Raw genomic sequence first — 15426 nt, 5'->3', positions numbered from 1 at the left:
ATAAACTGAACACCTTTTGAGTTTATATGACAACTGAAGGTTACCACAGGTTCTCTTTTAGTTTTTTTTAGGTTAAGGTGAGGTGAGGGGAACTCAGCTGCTCCATGCAACTTCACCTTTAGATGTCACTAAATTCTACACCCTGAACCTTTAAACTGTTACTTAACCTTTTGAGGAGGATTTTTAACATGTCCACTGATTATCAGACTGATATCAATGAGTGTGGGAAATTTGCTGCAGGTTGAGTGAATGTACTCTACTAAGTGCTGTTCTAGTTTACATTGCAATCATTCACACCGGCCAGAACAAGTCTTTACTAAATATGATTTAGTTTGAAAGCCTAAGTCCAATTTATGCCACTTTATAGTCCACTTCTAAGAACAAAGATAAATCACTTAATTTAACTGACAACTGTAGTTTCTAGTTACTGTGATTTGTCATAAAAAATAGGACCAGTTGATAAAAATATTGTGCATTATTACAGATTAAACCTCAAAGTGGAGTTGTGCAAAGTTATGCTGTGATTAAAATGAGCCACACTGTGTTAATAACTATAATTAAACTGCAACCTTGCTAGGTAGAGTTCTCTCCATTTTCACAGTTCTCCCAGGGAATAATTGATGGAAAAAAATCTGAGTTTGTGAAATCAGGTGCAGCTTGATTGAACGTTCTCTCATAATTGCCGTTCTAAAATGGTCATGTTTGAAGGCCTATTTCCAATTTATGCCACTTTATTGGCCACTTCTTAAAACAAAGGACAATGACTTCATTTTGTTGTTACTAGTGACTGTGATGTTACATACAAAACATGTGATCAGTTCATAAAATATGATGTATTATTGTCGATAATAAAACCTCAGGGTGGCGTTTTGCAAAGTAATGTTGTAATGCGGTCAACCTATACTGATAACAATAATTAAAATGTAACTAAACTTAGAGGGCAGCTTCTAAGGCCTTCAAAAAAATTATGTTTTGGTATCTTATGTACTTCTACTTGTGCAAAATGTAACTTTACTTATTGCTGCTTTTACTCAAGTAAAGGATCTGAGTAATTCTTCCACAGATCTATCACTGACTTATCTCCCATACACCAGGTTAAACCTATCTAATAAGTGAAAGACAGTCTATGTTGATGATGGATTGGATGCTGATGATTGGAATAAAAACGTCACCTTTCATGTGTGCATCTGTGTATGTAGTTGTTGTAGTTCTTACCTTTCCCCACTAGTCGGCAGGCAAGTTCTTCAGTGATGTGATAAGGCCTGAACGTTCATCGTCTCAGTACAAAGCTTGAATATCAGAGGAGGGAAATAAACGTATCTCACGGATGTGACTTAAATATTTTGAAGATAAACTTACACATGATTTGATTGTTCACTGTGTGTTCATGGAGGCAACATATCAAACCCTGCATGTTATTGAAGGGTTTGACTTTCAAAAGAAGTTGCTCCCTTTCCATGGCTGCACAGGGTTCATTACTGAATTTGTAACGCAACTTACTAGCAACCTTTTAACTCCCTTATGGGCTTTATCGTGCAGGTCCATTCCACTGATGGCATTTGTTACACACACTTTATCCAAACTTCTTTGAGATTCAAGAATCAAAACTTTATTGTCCAATAATGCAGGCAGTTATGGAAATGTATCTTTCACTTGTGTATGACACACCAGAGTATTCAACTCGGCACATCAGAAGACAATACATTATCTGGATTAAAATGTCCTGAAATATACAAAATGCTGCAAAGAAACAGGAGTAAAAACTCAAAATGAAGTAAAGGTTGACCTGTGGCAGTAACTAAATATGAATATCTAACTGGCCTATTTGTCTACAGAACTTTGTAAAATATTTGTATTCTACAGCATATGTGTAGGTCCGGGTCACATATCAAGGTCAAGAAGTCACAAAACAACAGAATCACAAAACAAATCCCTGTAGTCTCTCGTGGCTAAAACATTTTGTTAATTTCCAAAAACACAATACTTTGCTGCATGAGCATATAAAACTGACTGTCTTTTGTTCTTCTCCTCTTCCCCCCCCCCCTCCCACAAACACACGCACACACACACACACGCACACACACACACACACACACACACACACACACACACACACACACACACACACACACACACACACACACACACACACACACACACACACAAGAGGCACCATCATTTTGCAACACACTGTGCCACCGTGGAGGGAACATGACAGAGCTTGCTTCAAATACCGCCTCGGAGCCTCGAGCACTTTCCCACATTTGGAAATACAATTCACTTGTAGGTGACTACGAGGTGAACTCATCCTATAACTGGGTGAAAGGGCACCGGATTCCTGCTTCCACCTGGCAGGAGTGATGCAAGGTTGCGTTTAGGGCTCAGTGGCACCGCAGCGCGCAACGTGGCACAGGGACTTTACCTGTTGGGGTGAAGGAGGAACCACTTTCCTAATCATGTACGGGAATCAGTCACTTTTAAGATCAGTGTAACCTAAAGGTGTGGCGTGTTACCAGAAGTTAGGTGCTACCACACGTCGGTGATTGTGAGTCAGGAGCGGACGTGTGCGCGCGTTGTGAGAGCGCACGACAGACACACACTTTGCCAGTGATTTGCTGGGTGCCCCCGATGCGCTCATTGGTGCGTCCCTCCAACGTGTCACCAGTTTTTGTGGATTACCCCAGATATCTTCACCTGCTGGAGGCTGAACCACCACTCCTGTCTCTCAGCTGCTCTCCTCACGGTGTCCAGCTGCAGAAAGAACCTCTGACAAAACTTGTCTCGTTCACAGAACAACTCAGGGAAGATTTGAAGACTTATTTTGATTTGGTCTTTTTACGCACGACGAACACAGAGATGCATTTATTGGCTTTAGGGTCAAGCATGAAGGCTTTCTCTTTCCCATTATCTCTCTTTATGGCACCTTTGCTGCTGAGCGCTCTGCGGGCCAGTGGCTCCCCGTCCCCGGGCTGCGCGTCGTGTGGCTTGCCTTCCATGGAGAGAGACGCAGAGGAGAGGCTGATGACAGAAATCGCCAAGCAGCAGATTTTGGAGAAGCTGCACCTGAAAGAGAGACCCAACATAACTCACACGGTTCCCCGGGCTGCGCTCCTCACTGCGCTGCGCAAGCTGCACTCGGGGCGCGTCAGACAGGATGGCACTCTTGAGCTACAAAACGAAATACCAACCAGAAATCCTGGCTATGAAATAGTGAGCTTTGCAGATATAAGTAAGTTAGATATTTACCTTTTTATTATGTAAAAATGTTTTTTCCCCCCCTCATGTCACAGAAAGGTCACGTTTCATGTGTGCAATATGCACAGAAATGAGGTCAGACTTTCTACTTGCTTTGTTAATTAGGCTACTTAATGTTGTTTTTATGTTCCTTGCGATATAGAGACAGTTAGTACTTACAGTATCTGTCATCAATGTATAGATTTTAATAGCTAGAATATGCTGCTTTAAGTTATAAGCATTGTTTTAAATAATGTTCAATCTCCAGTGTCAAAATATTAACAGTCTGTGTTATTTTCAAATTGATCCGTAGGTAAGATGGACAGTGGTGAGGGGGCCAGCCTCAGCCTCAACTTCCAGTTTCAGCAGGAACGAGGGCAGAGTATCCAGGTACTCGAGTCCTCTCTGTGGATCTATGCCCGCTCTTCTGAGGACCCTCACAGGGACTCACGACTCTTTGCCAGAGTCTTCCTTTCTGCAGCTGGAGAGGTGTCTGGTAGCAACCGCACCCTGGTGATAGAGAAGATGCTGGAGGTCCAGGACAATAACTGGCACACCTTCCCTATCACCCGCACCCTGCAGTCATTCCTCGACGGTGGCCAACGCCGCCTACAGCTGGAGGTGAGCTGCGATGAAGATGGGAAGAATCTTTGCTCCTTTGATGACACAGCTAATCCCGCGCACCAGCCCTTCCTGGTGGCCAAGGTGCGTCTCCTGGAGGACCGCTCCAAACGCGTACTCAGGAAGCGTTCCTTGCGTTGCGGGAATGTTGTGAGCGTGTGCTGCAAGAGAGAATTCTACATCAAATTCAAGGATATCCAGTGGGACGAGTGGATCATTGCACCTGAAGGCTACCACATGAACTACTGCATAGGTCAGTGCCCCCAACATCTGGCTGGTTCCCCTGGAATCGCATCATCTTTCCATGCCACGGTCTTCAGCCAACTGAAAATCAACGGCATCAACACAGCCACATCTTCATGTTGTGTTCCCACCGAGCGCCGGCCACTCTCCATGGTCTTCTTTGACTCTCAGCACAGCATTGTCAAAATGGACGTTCCTGACATGATAGTGGAATCCTGCGGATGCACATAGAGGAGACAATATGAGAGACATGGTACTTAACATAGATTTGTTTTGTGTGTTAATTGTAGACAGAGACTCACAGAGTGATACAAACACTAATCAACAGAGCAGTTGACCAAACTCAACACGCTTACTCAGGTAACATCTGACTAATTTGACTTCAAAATGATAACTGCCATATAAAGATTATTAAGTTTTAAGGTCTTGTATTATGCAGTATGTAAGTAACTTGTTTCAATATCTAATATCAGGCAAGTCATTCTAATTTATGCACAATTTGTGAATGCAGAAACATTTCATTCATATATCAGAGGCATAAATTAAAGAGAGGAAATACACTAAGCAACATTAACACCTGTTAAACTGAACATCAGGGTGTGATATCAATGTAAAACATTTGGCAGGAATGCAAACTAGTTCAGACTAGTTCGATGTCACACAGATTGCAGATGTGGTTTACATTAAGAGAATAATGTGGTGCCTTCAAGTGAATCCTTTCTAATTTTTGTCATATTTTGTTTATTTATTTAGTTTTCCAAAATTGCTGCTGGGATTCAGTTCAAAGATGCAGTAAACTGTTTTATGGATCTTAGGAAATTGTGAACAGAAGGGACATGACTTTCAAGGCAAAATACATAATGTAAGATATTATATTTCCTGTATGTTTCATATGGTCACAATGTCCACATTCTTTATATAGAATCTAAGAGATCCTAGATATAAATTGTGCCTTCTTTAAGTCGTGATGACTAAGTGGACTTACTCTTCGAGTATTGGGAAATTATAACTCACCTGAACTTTACTCAGTAATGTAAATGGCTGGTAATAAAAGCATTTGAGCATCATTCTCAGTACAACAAGTTAAAATGGCAGTTAAATTGAGTTTGAGTCTAAACTCACTCGAACTAAAGCACAAAGTTTATATTTGCTCTTGCTGCTTTTGAACCTTTTAAAAAACTTGAAAAATCCTCATTTGGTTTTTAAAAAGTTTGAGAGCACTGAGAGCAAGCATTGGACTGGGGTCATTTGGGGAAACAGAACTGTACAACTGGAAGCATAATGAAACAAAATTGGGCCAAGAATATTTCCTTGAGGAAGACCATTTTCATATGGGTCTCTCATGTGCAAGAAAATATTTTTTAGGTTGACATGTCACACAATTCTACTGCTATTCTGATGATTTTACTCTGTTTTACATCTACGAAAAAATGTAGTTATATGACAAAGTTATGATAAGGAGCAGTTGTTTTTTTACAGTGCAAGAGAAGACTGAAATTGAACTGAATCAGTTAAAAACTTCGAAAATCTGCCCTAAGCTCACTCTGATTGGAGTTGATGCCGCATGCAGGTTGAGATATGCTTAATCAGCATCTCCACTGTATTATTTACACAAGTATGGTGATCAGTTGGGTAACTGTGACTTTGACAGAATATGACCCCAGGGTTATTTTTCTGCAGCGTGCTCAAACATTTAGCTATTGCTTCAGTGTCAGGTAATGTGAAGGTCTGTGAAGCAGTGGGATCAATGACCATGGCGCCTTTAAATGATTCACTTGTATTTACGCTTTTGAGTTCAAACTTTAAAATAATATTTTTAATACTGGAGACTATCTTTGCAGTTCATAAATTGATCTTCTAAGCACTTCCTGTCACAAGGTTCATTGTGACATTGAGGTGCCATTGTACCATAACTTACTATGCACTTTATCATCCTACTGTATTTTTATAGCAAATTTTAGAGGCCTTCAAAGAGCACAATGTCAATTCGCAATATATTTTAAGCTCTAAGTTGTGCTTAAATGTGTGGTATTGTATATAATTGCAGATGACAGATGATGCAACAATTTCTTTATAATGTAACTGATGGGAATGGAGCCAGGATTTGACTTATAATTATTGACTTTTTATTGAATTTTTTTTATTTCATACTATATTTAATGTATAACAAATTCTTTGTTTTGCAAATAAATGATAATATTTGCAATAAAATTTGTCTGAATGTGCTGAAATGAAATGATTATTGTTAAAGTTTATTTTAGTAACAAAATATTATCAATGAGCCGAGATATTCCCATTGTATTTTTTAATAAATGTAGACTTTCACCTTGGAACAAAAAGATTAACAATTATTGAAAAAAATGTATTACATTAATTGACCCCACAGAAAAATGTATGTATTTATAAACACAAATCCTTTTTTTCTTAATCCTCTTATAATGTTTAACTGTGACGAACAGCAATAATATTTCCCGAGAGCTTGTGCATTTTTAACCACCCCAAAGTAGTCCAATCAGATATGTATACATAAACACAAGCTTTAGTTTAATTAAAATTCACTTAATATATAGATAAATTAAGTTTTCACCCATCACAGACCAGGTTTACACATCATGTATGTAAGATGTACTGATAAATTGTAATGTATTAATATATATGCTTACACATTTGACAATGGCTAAAACAATGAAACACGCTTAAAATGTTGTCAGTGAAACACCACATGGCTTTGTTTCAAATGCAAATTCGTAATTCAATATAAATTTATATTTTTTGTGAATTTCTTTTCATAAATTTCTCAATTGTATCCATCATGACAAAACAAGGTACGTGCCATGTAATCACATTGGCCCTGTCTGTAAGGCAAAGGTCGTATTTGCTCATACAAATAGTAGAAGTGGCTTTATGGACTGTCTGTGTTTGGTCAGTAAACAGGTGTCACATTCTCTTGGCATGAAATCCTTTTCACATCATGCATCTGTATTTGCAGTTGGTTGCTCTCCTGTTGGATGCCACAAACCTGGTGAGAATGTATGTCACAAATACAGTTTGGGGACTTCTGGCTGGACGACAGGAGGTCAGTTAACTGGGCTAAGACAGAAATTATTACATTTTCCTATTTTGTTATTATAGAAGCACATCATGATATGGGACACCACCATGGCACACTGGCGTGAAAGGTGTCTATGCTTTATTCTTATATTTCAACCACTCCTATGATATTAAATTCTCCTATACAAGATCTACTCAAATCGAATCTCATAAATCCTCTGTTGCCAAATATCCTGACTTGCACTGCCAAAACCTGTCAACTCCCCCTGTACAGCCAACAGAAATGCTGATATTACACCATCCAAACTGGACTATAACCAGTGTCTAAGGGGAGTGCACTAAAATGTGTTTGAAATCATTTTAAGTAAAGTTGTTTATACGTACACCTTGTACACAATGTCGACTTTATGCAAAATAATTCAGAAGTTATTTTCTTAGTTCTAAAATATTTGTGGCCTAGTGCATACAATAACTAACAACATGAATACAACTATACAGACTCCCAGGCTGCAAACCACTGGGACTGGCACATGGATTCAATAAAAACTCAAGAAAAATATAATTCAACACCTAATATGGTTTCACCTCAATCTGCACAGAACAATCCTGAGCACCAGTTACTTACTAGTTTTTTCCTGATCCTGCTTGTGTCATCTGTGCTTTCATATTTCTTCCAGGAGATTTTATTTGCAGGAACAGCTCAGTGGATACTAAGCATTTTCACAGGATTGGCGTCCTTTAACCCTCTACATCAGCAGATCTGAAGAGCATCTAAATGATGAACTGTCAATTGATGGTGTGGCTGAACAATTGGCAGCACGTGTTATGGTTGTAGAGCATGATCCTGAGAACAGTTAAGAGTTAACATGAGTGGCTGAGTACTCTTTGACACAAGGAAGTCATTCCACTGGCCTCGCTCATGGAAAGCAGATAGCTGACCTACTCTGAGAAAAAATAAAAGCCTACTGACTCACTGATATACTGACACACTGACCTACAGACCGACTGTGTGTTGTGTGCCGCTAAAACCCTAATCCTCCACTCCACTCACAATCCCACAAATCCCCTGGGGAGGGTAAAGGCATCGGTCAGACTTGTCCCATGCGATGTCATGACAGGACGACCTGTGAAAAGCTGCTTTCACACTCGCCTTTCCCTCAACAGTCTCCAGGTTAACAGTAAACAACAGATTGGCTGTTCAGTGTAGTGCACACACTTTTTAATGTACTTGTGATCATTTGCAACATACATACTCCGAGAAAAATCGTCAGGGATCTGCACTATCCACGTGTACAACATATTCCAGAAATGCTTAAAAAAGTGAGTAGGAATTAGAGGTACCATCAGACTCACTGTTGACACCCAAACTAACTCCCCAAGTAGAGGACAGATCAATTATTCAATTTAAGATGTAGGCTAGCCAACGTAGTGAACTGGTGCCATTTCGTGTACCCAAACCAACCTGACGTACAGCTTACTGCTGAAGTATTTACACTGAGATATCTCTAGCCTCACCTATAGTGATATTGAATCTCACTATACGTGTTTCATGTTAGAATATTCAACGATGATGGTAAAATTGTACTTAAATCAGTCAGCGATTGGGTCTCTGCAGGAATCTGGCCCTATGAAAGCAAAGAATACGATGCATATTATGACTTCTTGCTGCCGTGTATGCGGCACTTAAAATAACTTAATAATAAAATAAATAATAAATAAAATCCGCATGATGATCCCATTACACAGACCCAGTTACCTGTTATGTCTCTGTGTTTTACATCAGAGGTGCTTGTTACCGCACAGTATCCTGCATCCTCCATGTTAACTCAGATGGAGCTTTACTTTAGACTTTGTGTGCACTATAAACGAGGTCAGCTAGCTGTCTAATGGAGATAAATTAAGTGATTTAAGTAAAATCAGATCATGAACCATATTTTACACCTACCTCAAGATCCCAAAACAAACCTGGCTGTTTCAAAAATAATAGTTTTGCATAAAATACACGGTATTTAATGATCAATAAATATGTTGTTAAAATCTAGTGTAGAAATAACAAGTATATAATTTCACTTGTAATATCTTAAAATCTCCTTTCTGTCACAATTTGACAGCGTTTTACTACAAACCAGTCAGTGTTGAGGCTTCTAACTAATCGTGGTGTCAATTTGCTATTTACTAAATATAAAGATTAAATATCAAGTTATTGCCAAATGCCAAAAATATTATTGATATTTTCCTTCTTTTTTAACTTGTCGTGGCTTGTCTACCAAGACAGTACATTTCCTTATATACACAAAATTGAACTTCTTCCTTTTTGCCACCTGGTGGCCGGTAACAGTAATCAGCCCGAAGGTTAATCATTCAGATTTACTACAAGGAACAAAACAATTAAACCAACTCCTGCTTTATTGGGTTCATGTTGTTTACTCTGTCACGTTTACCTCCAACAACAACCAAGATTGTCAACTACTTGAGACCAGCAAGGCAAATATTTGAGTTGAGGGACTGACAGACTGTGAAGTAAAGAAACATATATTTATCTCTATCGGTCTCTATCTTGTCTGATCTTTTAAATCTTGCATTTCTAGATTCAACTATTTGAATTTGATTGAACTCTTTAGATCACCTTCAGTCACAAGCCTGGACACTACTGCTACGTTTTACAGGTAGTCTACTCTCTTGCTGAGCATAAATAAAACTGATGTTTGAGAACACTGATCAGTGCAAGTAACAACAAAGTTTAATAACACTTGCCCAAGGGACTCTCTAAATCAGAATGTGTTCTATTTTGGCTCTGTCTTATATAGATTGGGAGGGGTTAAAAAGGTAGAAAAATGTTTGATCAAGTCGAAACTCAAGACATTGTGATGGTGTCAACACACTACTGTCCTGTACTCCTCTTGTAAAAATAGCCATTGCCCAGACTTGACTGGTAAGGTAGCTGACTTTTGGAACAGGATAGGTATAAACGATGATACAAAGAAGTGTTGAAGTATGTGCCCACAAGTAGGCTACTTTGTTATATCGAAAACCCAGGTTTAAGACTAATGGTGCAGTATCTCACTAAAACATTAATTTTACTTAATCAGAAAGCTCCCAATCATCCAGTTCCCAATTTTAGCTGTTTGATCAAACAGTTGGATTGCTACGGGTGAGAAGATTTTGAGATACCTGTTAGGATTCATGAGCAAAGCCCTCAACCTGAGGCAAGTCATAGTTGGCAGAGCTTGCGGTAAACATATCATAACATGCACATTTTCAATGCCCTACAGCAATGTCATATTGCATTATTTTCTATATCACAGCCAACTTTCTCGCAGCTGACAGATCTTTTGTAATAGTTTTGACTGCTGAAGGACACATACTGTAATTTTAAAAGACACTCCCATACTGAAGATTGCCTTTGGCACCATATGGGTGTAAGAATAATGATACCAGAGACATTGCTGAAAGCATTAGGACAATGAAAAGAGGATCTCTTTGGAGATGATGATTGTTCCATCAAACCAGTTGTGGCATAGCTTAATCTGAAAAACCAAAATGTAAAATAAGAATTGACTTGGAAGTGTTGTGAAATTGGACAGGAAGATTTCAGGGAGAAGACAGACCAAGCTTTTTGCCATTCATAACAGGCCGGTCCTTCTTATTCTATATTTGGACTTTATCCAAAGTGCTTAAATTGCTTGAGAGGAATTATCACTCGATTAGCACACAGATTTACAGCTCTGTTCCCAAAGGAATACATGGCTGCCTCTTGCAGGCACAATTTGATAAGGATTATGGTTGAATAAGATATCTACGGAATTGGGAATTGGGTATGTCTGATGACTTGAACATACAGTATATACCAGCAGAAAACCAATGATCATACTAGGTACTAACTTCTCCTGGTTTTCCTGATGCTCCTGGTACATTTGCTATTTTCAAATCATAGCAAAGATTACACCCATTAATACAGTAAGCTTTGACGCAAGCTAGAACTTGCTCAGAAGGTAGTAGACTTTGCCTTTGTTGTTTTTTTGTGTCTCTGTGGTTACGGAGTGGCTATGAATCTTGGGTATGTTGACTGGGCATCAGATTTTGGTCAGATAGTTTTTCTGACATACGTGTACTTTAGTTGAGTATCCATCCAAGAAAATCCTTGTCTCGCCATCATTTAAGCAACTGGCCTGGATGTACCCGTTGACCAAACCTTGCAAAAGAGCTCCAGAGTTTCCTGGCAACAGTCTAAACAAAGAAGGAAATGAACAGGTTATCAGCTGTGCCCAACAACCCATTGCCAAACTGACATGGTCCAACAAGGCTAATGACTGACCTTTCTGAATTGTCCCAGGTTAGCTGCTCTAATTCTCCGTTTCAACACTGGCCCAAACCTAGTCCGAGTGCAGGAAAGGTGTCAGAATTGCACAAGCCCAACCCCACCCCAAGTTGAGAACTTTGCATTCGGTACATGTTCGGTACGCCATCTTGTCTAAAGCCTGGTACTCCTGACATTGACGAATTACAAGCATAGCTTATCCGTACTTTCCGTAAACGTTTTGGGTTTAACCTCGAAGTCATTCCAAGCTAAAACATTCCCAGTCTGACTTTTCACCACTGCTCTTCCTTATTTGTTTTATCCTGGAACTAAGTGACCAACAGCAGAGTAGAAATCTGCTTCCTGTTTTTATCATCAGGTGCATGCATCAGGTGTCATGAATAGTCATGTGATAGGTTTTCGGGTGTGTTAGTATGGATGCAGGTCAGGGATGAATGGTGCAGAGCAAAAATGCTCATCTGCACGAAGATAATTTTTAAACGCTATTTAAAAAATATTTTGGATGTAGTACTTGTCTTTGCTAGTACTGCCACCCAGTGGAGATTCAGAAAAGAACATACATTTCAACTCCTCAATCACTTTACGCTGGAGACACATTTCAACAGTGGGACATTCTAATACCATTTTTTCTACATTTCCCTGTACCATGCAAAATATCATATACGATTAGGAAATAGGATTAAACACTGTGGGCTTTGGACGTTTTTGGATAATCAGGTGGTTTATACGCAAGTGTTTTAATGAGGACAGGGGCTGCTGGATTTAAATAGTTCATGATCCAGCAGGAGCTTGCATCAGCACAGCTCAGGGAATCAATGTCAGAGTCCTGTCTGTTCCACCTGAACCCTCACTCAGGTCTTACCACACACAATTTCCTGTGCGGACCTGATTCTGTCAAAGTGGACTCAACACAATCCATCCAATCAGGTAATTGTATGCCAGCATCTAATGTGACTGTGTACAAATGTCACAGCCAAGCTGTACTGCAGGGTTTTGAGTGTATCCTTGATCAAATATAAAAAGCTAAATACTCACTTAAATTTTTCTTTAGATACAGCAGTGAAATTGCTTTATCCTGTGTGGCCTTATTATCACCACTGGTTATAAATTAGACAAATAGGTCATAGAATTCTCTCACTTTTATTTTTGAGTTTAAAAAGTAGGCTGCATGATGCAATGGTTCATCAGCTTCTACCCAATGGTAAAAAATAGAGAATATAATGTTTTCCAAATCAACATTTGGACAAAGTAGGCCCTCTTTAGGAAAAAACAGGGTTTGACATTTGATCAGGATTGACATTCTGCTGATAATTTGTGCAGTCACACGTGTCATTTTATTGCAAACATACCTGGTACATAAGACACGATCTGCTTAGATGATGTGAAGTCTGTCCAGCTGCTGACAGAGAGACAGGACTACAATGAACGAAATACCCTAAGTAAAAAAACATTTAAAAGAAAACAAAATTACAACTAATAGGTGCAAAAGATTAAACAAACATTTGCGCTTGTAATGCTATAATGATGGAGATCCAAGTGGTGTGTATAAAAATTTGAAGGAATTCATAATTTTGGCCACTTTCTGTATGAGTGGTGCTTTTGGAGCTTATATTTGTGGTTCTCTAATATCCTGTAATGCAATCTACCTCTGAGGACGTCATTGTTTTCAGGGTGTTTTGGTTTTCCCTCTTCTCAGGCTTGCACTATGCTGCCCTCTGGTGACAGTGGATTGAACTAACAATAAACATATAAATAAACTATAACATATAATACCCCCTATATAACATGAATCAGGAAGCAAAATAAAAGGTTTATATGACCAGCTGCAAAGAAAAACAAAACACTGTGTCATTACATGTATTATCAATTATATATACATATGTAGTAATATTTTAAAATAAAATGTATTTTTTTAGCAAATTTGATTATGACTCAAACATTGAAAGAACATTAAGACATTTGCACTGTTTTAATATATCATGATACAATAAATAAAAATAATACTCTTTATAGTAAAATGCCCTTACTGTCCACTGTCTAATAGTAAAATGCCTTGCTCGTGAATAAATTGTCTCAGAGTCTGGAGTTTATAATCCATTCAAAACAGTACCCTGGATTACAATGACTCCAGTCTGCTCAGTAATAGTACTACGATCAGATAATGCTGTAAAACAAACTACTGGATACTAGCTTTACATTTATAGAGGTACATTTTAAGTAAATTAAGTATTCCACCAAATTTAACTTTACTTGGAGGAAAATGTTATGTCTAAACAGTATTGTTTTTTTCCTGGATGAAAAGGTCCCTGTAATCTACGTGATAACCAATCAAGGCCATATGTTTTCATTACAACAAAGATATTTTTCATTGAATGTCAGGTAAATGGATATTTGTGAGAGTAATTTGAGTTCACTTTGGGAATTCCAAAAAACAAAGCTGCATGTCAAAAATTAAAGAATATATCAAAGGATCTAAATGTGTTTATTTGCATGAAGTATCAGTATTGACAAATACTCTAAACTACAGGCCATATAAATGATTTAAATGATTTATCATCATTCATCATTATTGTAACATTCCCCCCTTGTCTAGAAAATTTGATACAGGGATGGAAAACAAGGATTTTCTAATTAAATCCATGCAATTTTCAATAAATTAGCATTATACAGTTAGATTCTCGTGATTACTTCCCGACATTTTCTAACTCTGGGGTATTTCCACCAAGCAAACATTAGCAATAAAAATGTCTTTCTGAGTAGACATAATGCATTTTTGATTACTTTGGTGCATAGCTCTACAGACGTATTTTATTGCATATTAAATACATCCATTTAATTTCTTTCATGCCTCTTTAACTGTGGTTAGATGTCCTCAGCCTTCAAGTATTTCTGTTATGCAAAATATGATTATTTACAGCTGCCTGCTTTCTGTTGATACCAACTAATGTGTTGAATGAATAAACTATTGACCTTTTCTATAACTCACAATTCAACTGCATGCTAGAGATACTATAACATAATGCACCATATACTCCATTGCAACCACTGCCTCATACAGTGTACATTATAAATACAATATGCAAATATAAAGCATCCCTGCAAAATATATACTTTTTTACTCACATGTCAAATCTGTGCAGCTCCTGTGCACCAGCAGAGACTGAAGATATACAACATCCATGCAGACATGCTCCTCCTTGTGCATTGTTCATCCCCTGCAGACTCTCCTCTTACTCTCTGATCAGTGTGTGTAAGGGCCTGAGGTGAAGCTACAGAGAGCCCATATGTGTAATACCTGCAGAGTTACAGCACTCTCAGACCCTGCTCCAATGGAAAGAAAGTGCATGTGCAAAGGACCATCTGCAACGGAAAAACAAATCCTGTAAAAGATTTTGTGGATGTTGCAGCACGGGGGAATGGTGTCCAGCTGCCCTGAGAACCTCTTAGTGACAGATGCTTTCTCTCCTTCTCATTTGGCTAACATGCATGTTCCTGTGTATCCTCCAGTGGCCTTAAACACTCTGAGCCTAGACGCTCCTTCACCCTGCAGCCATGCAACACTTTCTTTTGACTGTTGAATAAAGACATTGGATATATATAATGATACAGAAATGTATATCTAATCAGAAATCACCAGCACCACCCGATGGTTTCTGATGATTCATTGAAAGGTTTTGTTATACTTTGATAAGGCAACAGAGCCGAGCAACATCTCATTTACAGCTTTCACCTTCACTTTGCTGAAAGCGTTTGCTCTGATTTACAGTCCTGACCCTGTCTGTAATCTACTAAACTGTAATCTGTAACTTTGAATTCTGTCCCATTCACTTTTTCTCCCCATGCCTCGCTGAGAGATGCATACACGTTTTTCGGTAAGGAAGCATTGTTTAGTTTGATTTTTGTTTCCACATTCCCTTAATTTCTGAGAGCTTTTGTATTCCGCAACCTTTTCTTTCTCT

General features: G+C 38.6%; 1 protein-coding gene across 1 annotated transcript; it reads left to right on the top strand.

The window, feature by feature from the left end:
- The first annotated feature begins 2410 nt into the window (after positions 1–2410).
- On the top strand, positions 2411–6334 carry LOC132999386 (inhibin beta B chain). Its single transcript, XM_061069046.1, has 2 exons — positions 2411–3229; positions 3548–6334. Exons 1-2 carry the CDS (start codon positions 2629–2631, stop codon positions 4327–4329), a joined length of 1383 nt encoding a protein of 460 aa, XP_060925029.1. The 5' UTR covers positions 2411–2628; the 3' UTR covers positions 4330–6334.
- The last annotated feature ends 9092 nt before the right edge of the window (positions 6335–15426 follow it).

This window comes from Limanda limanda, chromosome 4, assembly GCF_963576545.1.
Source record: "Limanda limanda chromosome 4, fLimLim1.1, whole genome shotgun sequence".
Classification (NCBI taxonomy): domain Eukaryota; kingdom Metazoa; phylum Chordata; class Actinopteri; order Pleuronectiformes; family Pleuronectidae; genus Limanda; species Limanda limanda.
Note: the sequence above shows the minus strand (reverse complement) of the source record. Positions and strands in the feature narration are given on the sequence as shown.

What these genes read in the sequence shown, in the direction of transcription:
- LOC132999386 (XM_061069046.1), top strand. Translation starts at nt 2,629, where the DNA reads ATGCGCTCATTGGTGCGTCCCTCCAACGTGTCACCAGTTTTTGTGGAT. An exon ending in AGTGAGCTTTGCAGATATAA is followed by an intron (nt 3,230 to 3,547) that starts GTAAGTTAGATA and finishes ATTGATCCGTAG; the next exon opens with GTAAGATGGACAGTGGTGAG.